At 33.2% G+C, this 24,512-nt stretch overlaps 1 protein-coding gene across 9 annotated transcripts in view; it reads right to left on the bottom strand.

Moving 5' to 3' along the window:
• Positions 1-203: 203 nt before the first annotated feature.
• LOC114330865 (muscle LIM protein 1) overlaps positions 204-24,512 on the bottom strand; it is a 61,660-nt gene continuing 37,351 nt past the window's right edge. For 2 of the 9 annotated variants that reach the window (XM_050651460.1, XM_028280296.2), the window contains exons 7-11: positions 16,421-16,717; positions 9,323-9,455; positions 7,133-7,364; positions 3,914-4,069; positions 204-1,022 (exon numbers count right to left, since the gene is read on the bottom strand). In XM_050651460.1, the coding sequence (XP_050507417.1) occupies positions 949-1,022; positions 3,914-4,069; positions 7,133-7,364; positions 9,323-9,455; positions 16,421-16,717 (892 nt within the window). In that variant the 3' untranslated portion in view covers positions 204-948. Of the gene's footprint in view, positions 1,023-3,913; positions 4,070-7,132; positions 7,365-9,317; positions 9,456-16,415; positions 16,718-22,032; positions 22,130-24,512 lie in introns of those variants that run through there. The other 7 variants (XR_007698238.1, XR_007698237.1, XM_050651459.1 and 4 more) reach the window with 6 other exon arrangements.

The raw sequence follows: 24,512 nt of genomic DNA, 5'->3' as shown, positions 1-24,512 counted from the left end.
GTTCATTTTTTAAAGACTCGTAGAAAAAATATTGTTCCTAACGCTTGCAGAAAGCCTCTTTTCCGCACTCGACTGCTTGCCGAACTCCCGCTTCGCGTCGTTCGGCAAACTGCAGTCGCGTGCGGAAAAGTGTGACTTTCGGCACTTATTAGGAAAATAACTATTTTAAAATAGGTTCAAAAATGGGAAACAAAAGTAAGTAATTAGTAAATCAAATGCCTTTTTATTAAAACTTTATTAATTACAACTAGACAAAAATTTTGGTATAGTCAATATATCAGCGGAAAACTTAACTAACATTAATATGGCAAAAGCGCGAAGCTATCGATAGACCAACAACGTGGCCGATGTAGATATATAAAAAAAATCCCAGGATTCGTTCCCTGGTCGTTCGTCCAAAAATTCAACCGATTTGTATATTCGCCGACCATCTTGCTCCAATCCAAAGTCTTATTTTTAGTAGGTATTTATTGATTTATTTACAAAATGTTACTTAGTGCGTATATAAAAATGGTCGAAACGAATATAAAAATCGGACTTTCGCTGGCATTTGGAACAGATCCATCTACGTCGTACATCCTTTCTTCAAAAAATGGAATAAAAATTATTTTCTTCAAAAAATATGTCAAAAATATGCGCTCCAAAGCATAAATATAATTGCAAATCAACTCGACTTTGAATACAGTCTTAACCAATATTTTAAAATAACAGAAATCATATACGTTGGAATGTTTCAAGACTTCTGTCTTTTAGCACAAAAAGGAATTCACTCTTGGGACACGATGTTGACGATTTTTTTTAATTTTTTTTATATTATTTTCTGTTTCTGTCCCTGTTTACAAACACGACCCAAAATATACGATTTCTGTGGAGGACGAATTGCTGCTAGATTGTCACTGATCCCTTAGGTGGCATTGATTAAGAAAGTTTGCTGATAAAGTGCGCAGATCAAGCCATAGTGAGGGTTCCAGCGCCCATACCAAAACCTACACCCCTAGGACCAAAGTTCCTACCATAGCAACCTGTAACAAAATGAACACATATTTTATTTCAGAACTAACGAATAAAATTAATTTAAAGTACTAATTTCTGCGATTTCTAGGAAGTTACACAATGGCTCATAAGCTTGTGAAGTCGAGACGGTTCTCATTTCGTTCTATCCACCCCTTTCTTGGTCTTCTTACTGGACGACATCCCATCATAGTTCTACTAAGCGTTCTACTAGATGTGTTATTATCCATTCTAATAAGGTGACCTGCCCAGCGGAATCTTTGTATTTTGCATAATTTGGTATAGATGGTTATTTGTAATATTGATACAACTTGTGGTTAAACCTTATTCTCCGTATACCATTGTCATGGGTCCTAATTTCCTTCTCAATATCTTTATTTCAAACGTATTGATAAGGTTAATATGGCAGTGAATGACAAATTCCACCTCCATTCTACTTCATACGTTTTAATTTCCTATCTAAACTATTTTGGGAGAAGTTTCTTAAACGTTTCTTCAATGTTTATAATCCTAATTTATGTTCCTTTCCAGCTTTTGTATTTCCAATATTTTGATATTTCGTCTTAACCGACGCTTTATCCTTGCCCGTTTCATTAGTATGCGCGACAAATGTTTAATTATTTATCTCTGAATTCTTTAAATCTCATGCAGTTTTTCTTTTGTATCTCTTTCTTTCCTCTTTTCCTCATAAGTGTTTAAATTTTTCTATATTTAGATCGTTGCATAGACAAAAAGTAACCTCTCATGCCCTATTTCTTTTAGTTTTTATTTATTGATTATTATTTTACTTATCATTGTTATCTTCCATAATTGCTACACTCACCGGCACAAAAAACGAGCATCCTAAAAAATGGGCCATTTTTAATAACTTGTATTTCCTAAACCTGTTATCCGATTTAGGTAATTGCTTTAATATGTTATAGACTTATCCTTTAACAATATCGCTGTAATAATACTGTTGCTAGACAGGTACATTGTCATTGTGTACAGGGTGTACGAATCAAACTGTGTTTTTCTCTCAAAATTTGGAACACCTTGTGGAATGTTCTAGCTTTTATAAAATACTGAAATTAAAACCCAACTATAGCCTCAGATTTTCTTAACATTTTGTTTTTTGATTCATTCGCTTATGTTGGATAATAAAAAAGTTAGGCACTTTAACAACTACTCCTGTTTTTCGCCAATACAGGGTGTTTTTAAATAAGTACGGCAAACTTTAAAGGGTAATTCTGCATGATAAAATAATGACAGTTTGCTTTATAAACGTATGCTCGCAAATGCTTCGTTTCCGAGATAGGGGGTGTTGAAATTGTTCTTACAAACTGACGATTTATTTATTGCTCTAAAACGGTTTGTGATATGCAAATAAAATTTGGTAGGTTTTAAGAGGTCGTTATTGCGCATTTTTTGGCATACAATTAAGAATTTTATATTCACCATTGGCGTGCATACGGGTATAAATATTTTAGATATATCCCGTATGCACGCCAATGGTGAATATAAAATTCTTAGTTTTATGCTAGAAAATGCGCAATAACTTCCTCTTAAAATCCATTAAATTTCATTTGCATATCATAAACCGTTTTAGAGCAATAAATAAATCGCCAGTTTGTAACAACAATTTCAACACCCCCTATCTCGAAAACGAAGCATTTGCGGCCACACGTTTATAAAGCGAACTGTCATTATTTTATCATGCAGACTTACCCGTTAAAGTTTGCCGTACTTATTTAAAAACACCCTGTATTGACCAAAAACAGGGGAAAGAGTTTGTAAGAACAAAATCAACATCCCGTATCGCGGAAACGAAGCAGTTGCAGACATATGTTTATAAAGCAAACAGCCATATTTTTTCATGCAAAATTACTTCTTAAATTTTTTTGTAATTATTTAGAAACACCCTGTATTGATGAAGAACATGGCTAGTTGTTAAAGTACCTAACTTTTTTATTATCCAACATAAGCGAATGAATAAAAAAAAATGTAAAAAAAATCTGAGGCTATCGTTGGGTTTTAATTTCAGTATTTTATAAATGCTAAAATATTCCACAAGATATGGAGAACTTTGAGAAAAAAACACAGTTTGATTCGTACACCCGGTATACAATGAAGATTTACCTGTCTAGCAACGATATTATTACAGCGATATTGTTAAAGAATAAGGCTATAACATATTTAAAAAATCACTTAAATCGGACAACAGGTTTAGGAAATTCGAGACATCAAAAAGTACCCATTTTGTGGGGTGCCCGCTTTTCGTGCCGGTGAGTGTATATGTACTTAGTTTTACTAGTATTAACTTGTAGCCCCATTTCTTTTGGTACTGCTTCCAATTCCGTGAACGATTGGACCAGGTCTGCATACGCTACTATTTGTACACTCCTATTAATAATTGTTTCCTTATTTTAACAGAAAAAACCCTTATGGAATAATATACAACGAGCGATCCACAATTATTGGGATCAAAGCTATCGCTGCAAAAAATTACGTATGTCTTGTTTTAATCTGAGTTTATATCATTGGTTTATCAATTAATTTTGATTAACATTGTAAAATATAAAAAATCAGTCCAAACCTTTATAAAAATAAAAAGAATTAACAAAATTATAAGTACTTAACAATAATAAATAAAATCAAAGAAGATGCTGTGTATTTCCACCACCAACATCTCTACATAACCTAACTTTTCTTGTTAAGTTGACGTACACTGACAAGAAGTATTGGTTGACGTAAACTGGAAAGTATATCTGAAATAATAATAGACATGCACTGTATAGCTATCTCTGTCGTTCAGAGCCACCTATGGTGACAATAATTTTGGATCACACGTTATTATATGCCACGAAAATTCTTATAAAGAAACAAATAAATCATCCAATTTAGTTTATAACAAGTATCTTACCTCTACAATAAATTTCTCCATTGGGTCCATCATTAAGGATGGTAGAATCTAAAGAACGGTTGCAGTCAGCACAGCTGAAACACCTCTTGTGCCACTGTCCGTGCTTACTAATCATTTGTTCAGCAGCATAAACAGCATATCCACAACGTCTGCAACCTAGAAGGGACAAAATTATCATTAAAAACGTCAAGATTGTGAATTTTCGGTTAAGTTTAGGTATCTAGCCTTAGCTGATGGTTAGGTTTGTTAGGTGAGGTTGCTGTAAGATATACACAGTACTATTTAATAGCCCCTTCCCCAGTTGTATCTTTTGAACGGTTATACTTATGATAGGGAAATTTGGAGGGAGGAAATAAACGGACGTATGCTTCCCTACTAGCCATAACAGGTGACGTAATAGTCGTACATGACGTAATAGAACCATTTCGAACGAAGTCATCATCTGAAATTTGGTGCACAATTTTTAATTTGTATGGATGAAATTAGTTTTTAGCTAACACTTGATGTACTGTCCTTTGACTGATTCCTCAGATAGACGTAGTTTGGGCTGAAGAAGTAGAGTTGACTACCATTTCTGCAATTATTGTCAATTTATTGTATGTGTAAAATTTTTTTGCCATCATATTGTTGGTTGACCAGATCTTGAATACTAACTGTTTCCTCAAATTTCCGAAGAAGGTTCCTCAAATAAGTCCTCGATATATTACAATCGGGAAACCTCTCAATAAAAAGACCTTTTTATGTTTATTTTCTCCCATCAAACTATGAATTATTGAACTTCTGTTTCTATTGTGTCAAATATTATTCAGTGGTACTATAGTATGCGGTCTACCGTCGCGTTTCTCCTATAGCTTGCGGTCTACCAAGGGAAACAAACGAAAAATGAAAGACAACAAACGGTTTGTAGGCAAAATGTTTATAGCTGTAATAAACATTTTTAGGAATATACCTACAATAAACTTGATACTCTTACTTCTTCTTCTTCATGTGTCTTGTCCGCTGAGGACGTTGGCTATCATCATAGCAATTTTAACTTTGTTTGCGGCGTTTCTGAATAACTCGATCGATGTTATTTCAAACCATTTGCGTAAGTTTTGAAGCCATGGGTGTCTTCTTCATCCGGATGCGCGTTTGCTTCGTATTTTACCCTGTATTATCAGTTGCAGTATACTATTCTGTTCTTCACTATTATAAAAATAACACCATATATATTTCCCAGGAGGATTTTCGCAAATAGCAAAATAAAACTAGCAACTCTGTATTCAAATAAAAAATGCAGGGCACAGATTTAAATGATGGTATAAATTTACAAAAATAAGTTATGTCTTGACCATGCGAGGAAAAGGAGCTTTTTTCGTATTTTCAAGGGACGTCAAACAAGTATATATGTAGATAGGGTATTTTTTTAACTATTGGCTAGGGAGGCTGCATGACTTTTTCCGTTAAAATCATTGACTGTTTTTCTCTTCTAAATTACGGTGCATGATTTTCTTATTTAATAGTAATTAACATTTTTTGTGTAAATAGTGGGATGTATTTGGTACATTCCATGTCAAATCACTCAGGCAAAAAATTTTGGATCTCAGCTTTTGCGGGACGTAAAAATAAGATATTTAAGGTCAAAAAATCTTCTTTTTCTTTTTTTCTCAAAATGTTATTTTATGAGATTTTACAGTGATTTGGTATTTATTTAAACAAATTTGCATTTTCTGTCGTCAAGTATCAATGAAAAATATAATATTTTAATAGAAAGGACAAAACAAGTTTTTGATTAAATTTTATAGTGTAAAAAACGTTAAAATACCGTTTTTTACATCTTCCTCCATTCCCAAATTACATCATCATCGATTTGGCTGAAAATTTGCCCACAGATAGCCAAAAGATAGGACTTTAAGTAGTTAGAAGGATTTTAATTATGTTACAATACCAAAAAAGTTACATGTAGTAATATCAGACTCAAAAGTATATATTAGTCCAGTCGGGATAGCATTTGACCTTGAATGCCGAGCTGCCCAAAATTTTATTTTTCTGATCTTTAGGGGAGTCAATAGTAGCTTAAATTTAAAATCACGAATGAATTCCTCCGTTACGTTAGCCGCCATCGTCATTTTAAAGGAGAACCTGTTTTGCTCAATATCTCCGCCATTTTTAACTTTTCGACAAAAATGGTAGGAACTGAAATTATTCCAAATAAGTCGTATTTACAATTATTACAATCTCTTCTGTTTTGTCGTGTTTCTTCTGTTACAATTTTTGTCGTGAGGTCGATATTTTCGAGTTAACTTTACTTACAGTAGACGCCTATATTTTTGACTATAATATTGCATGTAACTTTTTTAGTATTGTAATATAATTCAAATCCTTCTCACCACTTAAAGTCCTATCTTTTGGCTATCTGTGGGCAAATTTTCAGCCACATCGATTATGATGTATTTTGGGAATGGAGAAAAATCTAAAAAACGGTATTTTAACGTTTTCTACACTATAAAATTTGATCAAAAGCTTGTTTTGAATCAAAGTAACTTGTTATAATGCCATATAATGACATTTTTGAGTCCCTTCTATTAAAATATTATGTTTTTCATTGATACTTTACGATAGACAATGCAAACTTGTATAAATAAACACCAAATCACTGTAAAATCACATAAAATAACATTTTGAGAAAAAAAGAAGAAGAAGATTTTTTGACCTTAAATATCTTATTTTTACGTCCCGCAGAAGCTATATACCAATTTTCAGACAAATCGGAGGTCCAACATTTTTTTTGCTCCAAAATTGAATGATTTGAAATGGAATGACCCATTTATATTGTTAATAATTTTTATTCCCCTTTCATTTTACATTTATTTTCATATAACTTGATATTACTCCTAAATAAATATTTTTTTATTAAGGGCAAGAGGGGAGTAGGTCGCAAACAAATGTCGTGGCTACAAAATATAAAGAACTGGACAGGCATAACAAACAATGGCGAACTTTTGCATGCCGCAAAAGAGAGACGTCTGATCTTATTATAATTCACCAACGCACTATTATAAGTGCACCGCACCAAAAAAGAACAAATATTTTTTTGTACAAGTGTTTTCTTTCATTTCGTTATTTTGTGCAAATCCTTCAGGAATTTTCAGATACCGATTGGTAGACATACTTTAATATAGCAGAGGTAGACCGCATACCATAGTAGTACCGATTGTTTAATAATTCATCAAATCTTACCTTTCCCAGGTGCAGCTTTAGGTCCACTGTTGGGCCTTGGATCGTGAACTGCGGGAGCAGTTCCATCGGCGCATACCAAAGTTGGAGCATGGCCAAAACCAAATCCTTTGGGTCCGAACAGTTTTCCGTAACAGGCGCGGCAATGGATTTCCTTGTCGGGACCGTCACAGGCGAGCACCGAATCGAGTGGTCGGTGACATTCGGCGCAGTTGAAACATTTCTTGTGCCACATCTGAAAAGATATTATATAAACAATAAACATAATAAAATTGCACCTAAAGACGAAATCCCATGGAATGTCGCGTGACACTCTTCTCCAGTTCACTTCGGCAAAGAGGAATAGAATAGTAAAAAAAAGAGGACTTTAAAAAGTTAATAAATATTTACTTTTGGGTAAATTCGGCCGTACAATCGGCCGAGATCAATCTAAGGTTACGTAAGTATATATACCACGATACCACGATACAACAATGGAGACTATGGACAGGAAAGAGAGGAAAAGGACGACCCCAGATGAGACGGGGAGACGACATTAAAAAGATAGGAGGAACGCACTGGAAACAGAATGCACTAAACAGAAGCAAATGGAGAAAACTGGAGGAAGCCTATGTTCAAAATTGGACGAATTAAAGGGCAAAAGAAGATAAGTATATATATAAATATGGTAAATAGTCGCTGACGTTCCTTATAAACATAAAAGCCTACCTAGAACAAGTAGTAATATTAGGAATAGTAGTATGTAGTAGTAAAGAAGTTTAGTTTAAAATAAAACGAATATCTCAATATTCTATCATACCAGTGAATATCTACCAGTGATAGCCTATGGAGCAGAAGTAATGTGCCTTACGAAAAAAGACGAAGAAAAGTTAAGAATAATTGAGAGAAAAATTTTGAGAAGAATACATGGCCCAGTGATGACAGAAACAGGGGAATATAGAAGGCTCATGAACCATGAAATAATAAATATAACTGAAGGAGAAGATATAGTAAAATTCATTAAAGCACAAAGACTCAGATAGTTTGGACACACACAAAGAAGAGGGGTAGAAGAACTGATCAGGAAGATAGTGAACTGGAGACCAGTAACAAATAGACCAAGAGGAAGACCAAAAATAAGATGGGAAGATCAACTGCTAGACGATATATCAAAGATGGAAATTGCAAACTGGAGAGAAAAGATTCAGGACCGGAGTGAGTGGAAGAAGATAGTAGAGAAGGCAAAAAAACATCACAACCTATGAACGATGACCTAAAGGAAACTGCGGACTAATCCACCGCGTGAAATGGATTAAAAGAGCTCATAGTATTTGAGTGACCTATACTCTAACAAGAATGAACGGTCCATATATATCTCAATATTCACAAAGTGCTTTTAATTTCTTTAGCCCTTAAGTACTAACACCCCGTCTCTCAAACGGCATCGCTTGTCGAAAGTGGGATATTTCCCTTCCTAGAAAATTTTAAAGGTCACCCGTTTATGACTTTTCAAGTTGGGTTGTTCTTTAGTAGTATGGAATTCGGCAATTTGAGGCAGGTTGTTATTCGAAAGATATTTAGGCTCAAAGTGTGATTTCTGTCTAATAGACGGGGTGTTAGTGTTTGTGCCCAGTTCGTCATTACACATAATGTGTCCCAGTTCGTCAAAAAACATCAAATAAGGGAATAAAGACCCTGAGGAAACTCTTTTCAAATGGTTTGATGAGGTAGATGACGACATAAGCAAAGTGGAATCAATTTGTAATGAAAATGTTGCCACTGACTACCATTGCTACACTGTACTAATTATAGTACCTGTCAGTTTTTTTTGTTTAAACATTTTTTAAAAACCTTTTTATTTTCATTTTTCTTTCTCTTTGTTTAACTCGATTATAAATTTTTATTAAGATTCTTTAATTTGTTTAATTTTTATCACACTTTTTTTCAGGAGTAAAAAGGTACAAAAACAATCCTTCCATTCTTGTTATAATGTTTTTTTTAATAAATACAGAAAAACTAGTTTAATTACTGTGTTTTTTAGATAATTAATCAATACTTTCAGTAAGTCATCGAGATATTTTTCGCATTAAAATATTTAACAAAAACAAAAATTACCACTAAAATATATCATGTGTTTATATCATTGATTTAAGATGTTAGTTCTTATTATTATACTCGAGAAAATGAATTATTATACTCGAGAAAAATACATACCGTTCCTTTAGCCAGCTGTTGCTCGGCGGCGAAAACCATTCCTCCACATCTTGGGCAACCTTGGCCAGGAGGAGCCTTAATCGAAGTCGTATCTGGGTTGTAGAAAGGTCGGCTTTGAGAAATTTCTTCTTCGCTGTTTAAGTGTAAACGATTATTTTTCAATTAGCTAAAACGTATTTAGGTAAAAGTATAGTGAAAGGACGAGCTAAAGTTGTCGTAGGAAAGATGCCAAATACTCCAGGGAAATAAGGTTTTTGTCGGGACACTTGAGCAGCCAGGTTGCAAATAGGTTATTTGGGTACTATATACCTAATACATTATACATACAAAAATGCCCGTCACAGTTCGGACGAGAATTTTAGTTATTAACAAATAAGGGTCAAAAATGGCAGTTTTTTCGTTTAAATCGCTACAGATAAAAATAGGATAATTAAATATCTTATTTATAGTATTCTTCTTTTAGTAGATGAGCCAATGTTTGAAACGGCAGTTTTTTAATTTTGGTCCAATCATTTGTTGCTTCGAAAATTGCAAAATAAAATTAAAATCTCTAAAATAAAAAATTTGCTATAACTTTCGCGAAAGTGACCTTACGAGTTTTATATTTCACAAAAAGTTGAGTCAAAGAGTCTGTATACTGCACAAAAAATTTTAAGACGATTCGTCAATTAGTTTAAATTTTATTCAATTTGTTTATCCCAAAGAGTTTTTCTTTGTAATGTTATTGTTCAGAAAATAATACTTATATAGAAATTATGTGAAAACCACATGAAAGAACAATAGTCTTGTTTTCAAATTATTGAAGAAAATCATTAAAAAGTAATTTTTGTCAATACGAAAACATTTTACTAAAGTAGAGTCATTTTTGGCTTGAAAACAATTTGAATAGCTTTGTTAATATTGACTGTAGACTAAATTTACCTTGGAATTTCAAAAGCTGGTATTTTTACACAAATTTTCAAAAAAAAACTTTTCGCCTATGTTAATTACGGGCAAAGTTAGCCACTTTTATTATTTATTTCACAGTTACTTCAATATACATAAAATTCTCCTGTAATAGTGTTAGCTACCATACTACTCCGAAACGGCCTGGCCGATTTTTATGAAATTTTACAAGTATATCCTATGGGACTGAGAATAGGTTTTAATCTATTTTTTATACCCATAAGTTTTAAGGGGGGTTGCCCCCCTGACATTTTTTTAAATTTTTGTTAACAAAATTGTATATCTTAATTTTATATGATGTAGGATTAAAAAATACATGCAACCCTTAATTTACACTTTTCCATCACCAACCCCTATTTGTTAATACCCATCTATATATTTACATCTATAAAATTCTCCTGTCACAGTGTTAGTTGTCATACTCCTCCTAGACCGCTTGACCGATTTTTATAAAGTTATATATGTATATTCGATAGGTCTTAGAATCGGTCGTAATCTATTTTTCATATCCCTGAGTGATAAGGGGAGCTCCCCCTAACATTTTGAAATGTTAGGTGGGGATTTACGTACCTGACGTACTCTACAAGACTACGAGTACATACAATTTAAAAAAAATTATGATCAAAATCCATCAACAAGCTCTGGAGATATTAATCGCAGCATATTATGTTTGAAGAATCAGTTTCATTTTTTGAGTGCCCGGATTTTAATATTCATTTCCACTGACCACAAATCGATTTCGTTAGAACGTTATTTTTAAAGCTTTATTAACAACTCTGTTGAAGTTTAAAGTTTACTCAAACTTTTACAAATAAACTATATACCTTCAACTTCGAAATGGCGCTAGTTGGGTTGCTTAATTGTTGTAAACAAAGTAAGTGTCAATTAAATAAAAAAAGTGGCTAACTTTGACTGTAATTAACCTAGACAAAAAGTGTTTTTTTCGAAAATTCGTATAAAAATACCAGCTCTTCAAATACCAAAGTAGTTTTAATCTACAGTCAATATTAACAAAGTTATTCAAATTGTTTATGAACTAAAAATGACCCTACTTTAGTAAAATGTTTTCGGAATGATAAAAATGACTTTTTAATGATTGTTTTAAAACACTTTGAAAACATGACTTTTCTTCTTTCATGTGGTTTTCACAGAATTGCTATTATATTACTATTTTCTGAACAACAATATTGCGAAAAAAAGCTCATTGGGAAAAACAAATTGAATAAAATTTAAACTAATTGACGAATCGTCTTAAAATTTTTTGTGCATTATATGGACTGTTTGTTTCAACTTTTTGTGCAATATGAAAGTCTTAAGGTCATTTTCACAGAAGTTATAGCAATTTTTTTATTTTCGAAATTTTAGTCTTATTTTACAATTTCTGAAGCAACAAATGATCGAACCGAAATTAAAAAACTGCCATTTTAAACATTGGCTCATCTACTAAAATAATAAAAGTATAAATAAGATATTTAATTATCCTATTATTACCCGTAGCGATTTAAACGAAAAAAACTGCCATTTTTGACACTTATTTGTTAATAACTAAAATTCTAGTCCGAACTGTGACGGGCATTTTTGTATGTATAATGTATTAGGTTTATAGTACTCAAAAAAACCCATTTGCAACCTGGCTGCTCAAGTGTCCCGAACATGGTATATTTTTGCCTTATTTCCCTGGAGTAAAAATATGGAAGGACTCTTACATTTTACGATCTCTAAAAATGAGGTTGATCAACTGCCTAATACATATTCCCAATACTGACATACGGATGTGATTCCTGGACCCTAAGACAACAAGCAAAAAAAAAGAAATAGATATGCCACTGAAATTATCTGTTGGAGAAGAATATTACGTATTCCTTGGACCTACCACAGGACAAATAATTCAATGTTAAATGAGCTAAAGGTCAGAAAATGTCTCTTTAGCCAAGGTCGTATTCAACAATTAAAATTTTTTGGTCATGTTATGAGAGCAGACACAAAAAACAGAGAAAGACTTATTATGCAAGGAAAGGGAGAAGGCCGAAGATCACAAGAAAGATCCCCAACCAGATGGATCGATCAAATTACAGGAATGTGCAAAATATATGTGTACATATTAAAAGAAATGACCAGAGACAAATATCTTAGTTACGGTCAATAACGGTCTACACGACGTCACAACGACCACTACACTTCCTCCCGGGGGCCAGGTATAAAGAGACAAAGTAAAGGTATTACGTAAGTCATTAATTTAAAGTCATATTGAAACTAGATGATCCTTGTTTCCAATTAATTGTTCATTGTAGTTTGTATTACATCTAACAATGAGCAAAAACCCACTATTTGTATTAGGATAAAAATTCACAGGAATATTATCATAGCTCTTAATAAATAGGAATATCTTAATTAGAGAATTAGGGTAAGAATTCTCTTTGAGAAACTATTATAATAAATTATGGGATCCTGTTAAAATAGCCATACTGCATATTTGTTACGTTGATTTTGAAAACGCATTTGACAAAGTGAGACATGAAAAATTAGTCCAAGTTCTAAAGACAAAAAGCATAGACAACAGGGACTTACGAATAATAACAAACCTTTACAAGAATCAAAGTACACAAGTTGTAATAGATAACGAACCCAGTCCAGAAATTGAAATCAGGAGAGGCATTAGGTGGGGATTAGACCAGGGCGCATCTGTAAAAATATTAGTACATTTGGACGTTGAGAGGTGACTCAAATTTTTTTGCAGAAATTGCTTGAAAATAAATTAAATAATATTTGAGTTATCCTCCCTCTCAAAAAGGTCCGGAACATTGTTTAAATAATCAAAATGTCAAAAAATTAAGGAAATATTCGATTTTTTTCTTCGTTTTTTGATTATAACTTTAAAAGTATTCATTTTCGAGAAAAGTTGTACAAACATAAAAGTTGCGTAATTAAATTTCCTACAATATAGAATTGGTTAAAAATTTAAAAAGTAGTCACCCTTGTAGCAAAATAGCAATAATTACGAAAAAAAACATACAAAAACAAGTATTTGCATTTTACGTTTTTCAACCATTTATGCTACACGTACGACCCTCATATTCCACCCAGAAGAACTTTATGATACAGTAAAATAATACTGTAAATTTCATTAAGATCGTTTCAATAGATTTTGCAAAATAAATTTTGCAATCCAGCTTTCGTAAAAAAAATTCATTTTTTCAAAATGTTACAGGACTGAAAATAAAGCAGATAGCAGATTGAAATTTTTTTGCGGATAGAAGTCTACTATACCTTTGATTTGCAATTTTGCAAAATTAAAATTGGTTAACACCACGGCGTCAGGAATTTTTTTTAAATAAACATTAATTATTGGTGCTACGCGCAGGACAGCGGATAGTTTGCTCTGATTGGGCATTCCAATGACCTTTGATAATGATTGATACATTTTAATTTTTATTAAATTTCGATATAAATAAATAAATTTGTTTATTGCAAAATAAAAACACATACTCTATCCTTTGAAATAACACTTTTATTAGCAAAAACTTTCTTTGTTCATATATTTTAACTTAAAAAATAAAAGTTTATTATTTTTAAGCATATGCAATTGTTTAAACAATATTTCACAAACAATAATAAAATTAGTTTGATTTTTGTGGAATTAAAATAATAAAATACAACAAAATATAGAGTAAGAAAATAATATATTAGATAAACATTGGAAGAAATTTCGGTGGAAATCCACTTGTGAAAATCGAACACCGCTGTCCTGCGCGTAACACCAAAAACTATTGTTTTTTTTTTTAATTTCCTGACGCCGTGGTAATTAATCGATTTTAATTTTGCAAATTGCAAATGAAAGGTACAGTACACTTGTATAAGCAAAAAAAATTCAACCTGCTATCTGCTTTTTTTTTCAGTCCTGCAACATTTTGAAAAAATGAATTTTTTTTGCGAAAGCTGGATTGCAAAATTTATTTTGCAAAATCTATTAAACCGATCTTAATGAAATTTACAGTATTGTTTTACTGTATCACAAAGTTTTTCTGGGTGAAAGATGAAGGTCCTAAGTTTAGCATAAATGGTTGAAAAACGTAAAATGCGAATACTTCTTTTTGTATGTTTTTCTCGCAATTATTGCTATTTTGCAACTAGGGTGACTATTTTTTAAATTATTAACCAATTTTATGTTGTATAAAATTTAATTACGCAACTTTTATGTCAGTGCAACTTTTCCCGAAAATGAATACTTTTAAAGTTATAATCAAAAAACGAAGAAAAAAGTCGAATTTTTCCTTAATTTTTTGACATTTTGATTATTTAAACAATGTTCCGGACCTTTTTGAGAGGGAGGATAACTCAAATATTATTATTTCATTTATTTTCAAGCAATTTCTGCAAAAAAATTTGAGTCACCTCTCAACGTCCATCTCAAAACAGATGCGCCCTAGACTAGATGTATTATGTCTCCATTATTACATTTAATGTATATTTATAGTGAAACCATTTTTGAGGAAGCGTTACTATCTCAAAGCATAGGTGTAAGCAGGGGGTGGTTTTGGGGGTTATAACCCCCCTTTTGGATGTACTTTGAGCTCTATACGCTTAACACCATTACTATTCAATACCTCCCAAAGACCAACAAGTAATTGTAATCCCCCCCGATTAGGATCATCCTGGTTACACCTATGTCTCAAAGTAAAGGAATATAATAATAATCAACGGCAGATCTATTAACAACATAAGATATGCAGATGACACCGTGATTATGGCAAGCTCTGCTGAACAACTCCAATTACTACTAAACAAAACAAACAATTTTTGTGAAGAATATAGACTAAAAAAGACCAAATACATGATATTAACTAAGAAAACAAATGTACAAACAAGAATGCATTTGGGAAATGTACCGATAGAAAGGGTTGATAAATTCAAATACCTAGGAATCTGCATTTCAGACAATAATATCACACAACTGAAATAAGGGCCAAGATAAAAATAGCAAGAAATGCGTTTGTAAAAATGAAAACAATTCTCTGCAACAGAGATCTTAGATTAGAACTGAGAGTAAGAGCTTTGAGATGCTATGTGCCCTCGATACTGCAATATGGACCTAAAAGCTGGACATTGAAGCAAGAACACATAAATAAGCTACAGTCATTTGAAATGTGGTGTTAGAGAGAGATGCTTATAATAGAAGACACAAAAGAAAACGAACACGAAAGTATTGCGAGAAATGAGCAAAGAACAATAATAAACACAATAAAAATAAGAAAGTTACAATATCTTCTTCTTCTTCTTCTTCTTTCTTCTTCTTATATTAGGCCTCTTGGCCTGTTCTTAACCGATTTTAAGCTTGTATTCGTAGCTTTGATGTTGACTGCCAGATATCTCCACCTGCCCGCTGTTGGGTGAAATGAGTAGTTTAGCAACGGGTTGCCGGTCCCAATCCCGGATAGAAGAGGAGGGTTCGAGGGTGAGGCTAGCGACCTACCATGGCAAAAACGAAAATGCTCATAGAACCGATCACCAAGCCTCGGATGCAATATTTGCACCACGTAATGAGGGGACAGCGATATGAAATGCTAAGACGGATAATACAGGGAAAGATAAAAGGAGGAAGGAGTATAGAAAGAAGGAAGGAGTATAGAACGAAGGATAGTATTATGGTTGAAGAATTTAAGAGACCGGTTTAAATGCACTTATATAGAACTTTTCAGAGCAGCGGTAGATAGAGTAAAGCTAGTGATGATGATATCTAACCTCTTATTGAGAGACGGCACTTACAAAAGGAAAAGTTACAATACCTATTGTATATAAATAACCATTGGTATATTAGAGACCCTTGCTTAAAGTTATCTTGAACACGTTCAACATCAACATTAGAATCATCCAATTCAAAGAGAAGTATCGAAGTTCTGAGTAACGAAGTATAGAAATTTTGTATGAAACAGGAAAAGACCAAAAAATAATCTAATGTTGATGGCAAAAACGTCTGTAAAATACATGCATACTGATATTAAGCAAGATATAATATATAATATAATATAATATAATATAATATAATATATAATATAATATATAACCATATAAAAATATTTAACTAGACAAATCACCTTGGCGTACAGATGAAGGAAAAGAAAATGATATGTTAATAAAATATGAGTTCATACTTACGTAAGGCCATCAGTTTGTAAGAAACCGGATCCGCAAGCGAAGCCGTAACCGTGGGGTCCCCATTTCTTGCCGTAACAGGTCTTACAATACACATCTTTGTCTGGACCGTCGCAAGCGTTGATAGAGTCCAAGGTCTTGGTACAATCTCTGCACTTAAAGCATTTGCGATGCCATGGGCGTCCCTTGGCGAGGACCTCTTCAGCAGCAAAGACTACACCACCGCAACGAGGGCAGCCTTGGCCAGGCTTGGCCTTGATGCTGGTGGTATCGATGAGAGTTGTCTTGGGGGCTTGATCGCTGCATTTATAGAATTTTGTTTAGTATCTGTGGGATTTCTTTAGGAGATTGTGACACATTTTTAGGTCTTGTAATAAAAGACATACTTTTAAACAAAAGTTTTTAGATAAGGTAAAATTCGGACAATATTTATAAAAGGGTATTAAATTTGAAATTAAACTTAAAATTTTGATTTCTATTTTATTATGTAATAACTCAGGAGAAACCATCTCACCAAAGCTATTCACAACCCTTTTAGAACACACTTTTAAGAAGGCAGATCTGAACGAATATGATATCAACATAAATGGAGAGAAGCTCAGTCATTTGAGATGGGCAGATGACATCGTCGTTATAGCCGATCGTATGGATGATGCAATAATAATGTTGAACAAAATTATATCATGCCTCCTTAGAGGTCGGACTAAAGATTAAAATCAACAAGACTCAAGTAATAACTAATCTAGTGATTAGTCGTAATATTGTTGTCGATGGGATGAATATTAAGCAGACTGCATCTTATAAGAACTTGGGACATGAAATGCGGTTGGGAAAAGATAACTAGACGTGAGAGCTCCCACGTCGCATATAATTAGCCTAGGCAGCGTTTGGTAAACTGAACTATGTACTTAAATCGGACTTACTCATATGCCTCTAAAGGAAAATCTTTGCCATTTTGTGTTGCCTGTACTCACTTATGGAGCCGAAACATTAACACTCACAAAAAAGGTAGCGGACAAGATTCGTGTAATTCAGAGGGCTATTGAGCGCAAGATGTTGCGTGTCTCCCTGAGAGACCGAATCCCAAACGAAGAAATACGTCGTTAGAACAAAAACAACAGACGCTATCGAAAAATCGCATCGCTGAAGTGGAATTGGGCAGGACACGTCGCCAGATTGTCAGACAACCGATGGACAAAACGTATTGTCGAGTGGAGGCCACGAGAAGAAGCACCATGGAGCAGAGGACGCTCACCAACTAGATGGGCCAACGATCTGAAGCACGTTATCGCTGAACTCCAACGATCTGAAGCCGCACAAAACAGACAGATGGAAAGGGCTGAGGAAGACCAATGCCCAGTAGTGGACGCGTACGAGCTGACGATGATTATGATGTAATAGATATATATGCCTTTTTACTCCAAAGATACGCTTACGTCACTCAAGATTTCTGACGTCAGAACCCCACAACGTATTTGACGTAAGCGTATTTTGTAGTAAAAAAAGCATATTGAATGTGTTCTGTTGTTTTAGACCTTGGGTCCACACCTTTAAAAAATTATGATTAGGTACGTCCCTCATGAGACTTCGTTTATTCAGTTATTCGAGTCGAGTCCGACAACTTTTCTAAAAATTTTCGTCAGGGGAGCTATTTTTTATGTTTAAGAAAAAATATGCAGAAAATGAAAATAATTTGGTCGGATAATTGAAGGGGGTATTTTTGTACTATGAAACCTTTAAAGAGAATAAAAATATCATTAAATGTTTCATGATAGTGTCACAATCTCAGGATATTGTTAAGTTGAAATACAGAAAATTTTATTTAATTATTTTTTAAATTATTCCTAAAAGTGTATATTTATATATTTTCCAAATATCATTTTAACGAAATAAAATAGTAAAAATTAATCACATTTTCACAAAAGTTAAGTATTTTTCATTTTATCAGAAGTAGTTAACAGATTTGATATAATGGCAAAGACATAAGTAACATAATTTAGGTATTAACGAATTTTTATATTTTAAACATTATTTTCATGTTTTAAAAATAACGAAACAACAGAATGTTTAATAATAAAATGATGAAGCTGAATGATAGCTAAAGATGATAATAAATATTAGTTCATATGAACCATTATTCATTGTAACTTGCAACGCAATGTCACACAACAATCCAGTCCAGAAATCAATCTTAAAATATATCTGGCCTAGAAAATATTTATATAACAAAACCTTTGTGTGCTATTGGTTAACCTTTCATAAAAAGTCTTCGACCTTTTCAATTAAAAAATAGGTCAAGGTCGTCTTTGAATGCCAGAAATATTTTTTTAAATAATTAATTAATTTTTTTTAAATTAAATTCATTGAGACAAAAAGAAGAATGTATGTACTTTCTTTAATTCAAAATACGTATTACTGTTGTCACAAAACAGGTAAAAATTGTTTATTAGATAAATGAACATTGCTTTTAGCTTAATTTTAATGTTAAAACAGCCACCCACCTGCCTCTTGGCAGTTTGAACATTTCGTTTAAGCTAAAATCAATATTGATTTTTCAAATATAATTGGTTATTGTTTTCTGAGAGCAGTAAAATACTGTTTCAAATGAGCTATTACATGACACCCATTCTCATTTGAAAAAATCATCCATTACGTGATCACGCTCAGATGGATGACGCCAGTAGTATGATATATATATGGCAATTAATCATATTTTAAAAATAAAAATCAACTTGGTTCGCGATTTTTCCTTAAAGTCGCCGGTTTAAGAAATAATGAATTTATGCATTACTTTATGGACGCACTGTATACATATACTAGGAGAAATAGTATAGGAAGAAGGAGAGTGTCATGGTTGAAGAATTTAACTCTTCAGAGAGAAGCGGTAGATCAAGATAGTGAAGATGATGTCCGATTGGGAAACGGCACTTAAAGAAGGAGAAGAAGAAGAAGAAGAAGAAGAAGAAGAAGAAGAAGAAGAAGAAGAAGCCAACAGAAGAAATGAAAGTGTAGATATGAAAAGAAGAATTCAAACGGGAAATAAAGCGTTCTACATAAATAAAGAGACATAAAAATGAAAATCTACAAAACGACCATAAGACCAATTGACCAATAGTTGTATATGCTTCAGAAACATGTATATTAACAACAAGAGAAAAAGAGCAACTGAGAGTTTTTAAGAGGAAGATTATGAGAAAATACTGGGACCAATAAGGCAAAACGAAGAGGCTGCAAGACAATGAATGAATCACGAAATACAAGAATATAATAGGACGAGAGAACGTAGGTAGTATAATGTTTGAGATGATCCCACACAAAAAAAGGACATTAAAGTGAAAACAACTTCAGCCTCCTCTGAACCGTATAGCTTGTATTGTATATATGTATATACTTACCTTTTTTGGTTACATGTCGGCATTAAAATAGCTTTTACTGCCGACAAGGAGACCCACTATCAAGGTCTGCATTCAATCTGACGTTGGTAGGAATAATCATGCATGGAAAGCAGACTAAACACGGTCACCAATGCATAGCATTTACAGATGACACTATTAGTAACAAGCAAGAAAGAACTACAAAAGTTAATCAAAAACATAAGAACTGAAACCAAAAAATTGGGACTAAATGAAAAAAGACAAAATATATGATAATGGGAGAGATCCGAAAAAAAATAAACGAAATAGATGAATATGGTTATGAGAAAGGGGAGATAAAAGCAATAATCGCTAAAGGAAATAAAAAATATAAAGCATTATGAACATTAATGACAACTAAATACGTATCAGGAAAAACAAAAATTAGAACTTATAAGACTGTTATCAGACCTACAGTAACATACGCATGCTAATCATGGGTGCTGAAAAAGTCAGAAACAGACCTTTTAGAAAGATGGGGAGAAAATGCAAAGAGCAGTATATGGAGGTGTAAAAATAGAAGATCAGTGAAGAAGAAGAGCCAATAAAGAATTGGAAGAACTGTATAAATAGTCAACGACAACGACGACGATCAAAGCACATAGAATACCATATTTGGGGCACGTCGAAAGAATGGGAATTAAAAGAATGCCAAAAATGGTACTCTCACGAAGACCAATACAAAAGAGGAAGAAAGGCAGACCAAGAAAAAGACGGAAGGATAGTGTGCACGAAGACCTGAAGAAAAATAACATTGAGAGATAGAAAGAACTAGCATTGGACAGAAGGAGATGGAGGGAGGTGGAAGGAGTGTATAAAAAGAATGGAGTGTAATTAAATAAAATTTATAAGACTAAAATAAAATGTAATTAGAAAAATGTAAACGTTTTAGCCCTAGGCCTACAAGCCCTGTTGAGCTTTATAAATAAATTAATTAAAATAGCTTTTATCGAGTTAATAGATTTTATGAGAATTTAAAAAATCTCATAGGCCTGGATCCCGCGTACCAAAAAAAAGTTGATCAATAGCAAGCTGAAAATTTGTTAATAGCTTAACGGTGTCTAGTCGGACAAACTTTGATGTACGGGAACACTAGAACAGGGGAAGTTTCAATTGTGGAACAGTTTAAAAATTTGGAACGTCAGATTACGAAAAGTCCCATGTATTTGTCGGACAGAACATCCAATTGATTTGTTACACTTTCATTAAACTCTCATGCAAAAATCAGACTGCTATTACTAACCAACATGATTCCTGTCATTTGACATGTTTTTCGTGTTCCACTCATTAAAATGCTCAGTTGGTGATAAACACCAGTTTGATTTTTGCATGAGAGTTTAATGAAATGGTAACAAATCAATTGGAAAATCTGTCCGACAAAATACATGGAACGTTTTCGTGGTCTGACGTTTCAAATTTTTAACCTGTTCCACAATTAAAACTTCCCCTGTTCCAGTGTTCCCTTACATCAAATTTTGTCCGACTAGACACCGTTAAGCTCTTAACAAATTTTCAGCTTGCTATTAATCAAATTTTTTTGGTACGCGGGATCCAGGTCTATTAGTTTTCACTGTTTCATCTCTAAAATAAAATTTTTAAAGCCTAAAACCATACATACACCAACTCTTAAAATTAAAATAAATTTTCTGTAACTTCTTTAAGTAATCTGTATTTATAAGTAAGACAGCATTGCGAAATGCTTGTGTTAGTTTTTGTTTCTACCATTATACTGTGTTTTGGTTTTTTAGTTACTGATGTAGTTCTTGTTTCCAAAACAAAATATAAAGTTAGGAGATTGTATTATTAAAAACAGCTGTCACATATCAGATATAATGCTACTATTTCATACAATACTGAAGATACGTAGAATTATGTACCTTGAGTCTATAGTAGTACAAGCTATCTAAGAGACCGGTTGGTATTCAGCTCAGCGGGGTGGTATTGTTCGACGTGTGGAATTCCATAAACTAGAGATCTACCTATTTTAGGAAATGATCCTTGGTTTATGTAATTTCATACATCGAATACATCTCCCTGCTGAGAAAATTATTAATGTCGCTTAAATAGCTGGTTCTACTATAATAAACAGCAGCTTCATATCAAAGTGACTGCAGTTGTGAGTGACAGAGGGGTATCAACATTCACGTGAAAACGACGGATATAAAAACACGAATAATAGTGATAATCACTTCTAAAATGTACCTCTGCCATTCAAGATCCAAAGCATCTGACATAAGCCCCAGGAAAAGTCCCCCTGCATGTCCAATTCCTCTAGGCCCGTAGCGCTGAGCATAGCAAGCTGTATTGTACAAAATATTTTAATTGTTTAGACTATGCTGCTATGGGATATTAGATTTTGACATTGTTTACGTAGAAGAAACATTCAATAGTTATATAGAAAAATTATGTAACTTTTATATACAATTAGGTATAAAAGGTTTTAAGGTGGTTTAAGGTTGGCCAAGGATATTAAAGTCCGTATAGATTGCCGATGTTCATACTGTAATGAAACTCCGAGTAATGTCCACTGTGTCCGATGAAAGAGTCGGAAGCTCTAGAAATAGGGCAGCTTCTGCCAACAAATCCTACCCTTAAGTACCCGAAGGGTGTATACTGTCACCAACCCTGTTTAATCTCTATTTCGAATACGTAATGAATAGAACACTCTCTGAGCAATCCATAGGTATTAAAATAAATGGTGTTAGATGAAACAATCTGAGATTTGCCGACGACACCGTTCGGATCGCAGAAACACTTGAAGAGCTACAGACATTGGTGAGTAAGATAGCAGACTGCAGCGAAGAATATGGACTATCTTTGAACATAAAGAAAACTAAATTTATGGTAATATCGAAATCAACACGAAATGTCCAAAATTTATATTTACACAACGAAATTATCGATCGAGTTAGCAAACACAAATATTTAGGCACTTTAATAAATGAAGACAACGATAGCTCAGCAGAAATCAAAATAAGAATAGAAAGAGCCAGATCCATATTCACTAAAATGAAGAGAGTGTTCTGTGGAAGAGATTTGAGCCTTGAAATTAAACTTCGCCTAATGAGATGTTACGTACTTTCTGTACTGTTCTACGGAATGGAGTCATGGACGCTGAAAAAGATTGATACCAAAAAATTAGAGGCATTTGAACGCATGTATCGCAGAATCTTGAGAATATCATGGACGGAGAGTCACAAACGTCGAGGTCTTGAGAAGAATGAATAAAGAAAAGGAAGTCATATTAACGATCAAAAAACGAAAACTGCAATACTTGGGACACATTACAAGAGGCGAAAGATATGAACTGCTTCGAATAATTATGCAGGGGAAGATAGCAGGAAGAAGGTCCATAGGAAGAAGACGAAACTCCTGGCTAAAGAATCTACGGGAATGGTATAGCTGTAGCAACAACGAATTGTTTCGGTAAGCAGTTTCGAAAATACGTATAGCCCTGATGATCGCCAACTTTCGGAACGAAGATGGCACTTGAAGAAGAAGAAGTACCCGAAGGCTTGTGCTGCGTATCCATTGGGGTACAATGATTTTACGTTATGGAGCAAACGAGAGAGGGCAAAAGGCGAGTTTCTAACGTCTTAAAACTGTAACAACTCAGCTAAGAGAATAAACGCCGACAGAAAATTTTGGTCTTACAGGATAAGAGTTGGACAGTGGAATTACAGTACAATCAATAACCATGCTCTTACTGAAGATAAGACTAGGAGAAGTACCTATTTTATGATAAACTGGAAAGTACTTCTACAACGGTTTACGCTAGATTGAACTCGCAGTAGGTATCATTGTGAATGGTGGTAGTAAGAATTGATTTCCCACAGAAAAATGTTCATAAAGCTACATGGCAATGACCAGTCTGTCAGACAAGAAACGAAATTGACCATCTACTTATTGATAGTCGACATTTCTCCGATATATTAGAGCATGTAGAGATGCGAATATATTGGAAATTAGGCATACTGTGGCCTGTGGCCACTTCACAAAAAGGGAGACATGATGGTGTGTGATAATTATTATAAACATAATAATATAAAGTACTGTCCAACGTTTTGTACAAAATATTGCTCTCTACGCCGAAAGAATAGTATGACCATATGTGTGTAGTACAAAATATTGGACTCACACAAAATTAAACCAATTGTTAAGCTTAGTACACAAAAAACATTATCGCATTGGTCGACCTCAATCGCACTTAAAAAGGAAAGGAAAACTTCAACATAATCAAGATAATCATATATTTTTATGTTTACTGTTTCTTCTATATAAACTATTTGTAGTAGGATTGTAAAAATATATTAAAACATAAGTTAGCTAAAATAGATAAAACTTTTTTTGTAAAATTAATTGAGAATCAGCAAAACAGGCTAATACTTACTTTTTATTTTAAAATAATCCAAAAGAAACTTTTTGCTATGAATAGTAATACAAATTTATTTTCCCTTTGTTTTTAATTACATAAATTATTATTGTTATTTAATCAATTTTTTCGTTTTAGTTAATCATATTTTAAACCAAGTATTAAACATGACCAAAATATCTTAGCCTATGCTCCCCCATTCTGACATCAACTGGTGCCACCCCTAGGCATCCCCTAACATCTTCTTTTTTTATTGTATCCGTTTTTGTTACTCCATCCATCTAAACATTCTTATCTCCGCCACAAGCAT

The sequence above is a fragment of the Diabrotica virgifera genome, chromosome 5, assembly GCF_917563875.1.
Source record: "Diabrotica virgifera virgifera chromosome 5, PGI_DIABVI_V3a".
NCBI lineage: Eukaryota > Metazoa > Arthropoda > Insecta > Coleoptera > Chrysomelidae > Diabrotica > Diabrotica virgifera.
Note: the sequence above shows the minus strand (reverse complement) of the source record. Positions and strands in the feature narration are given on the sequence as shown.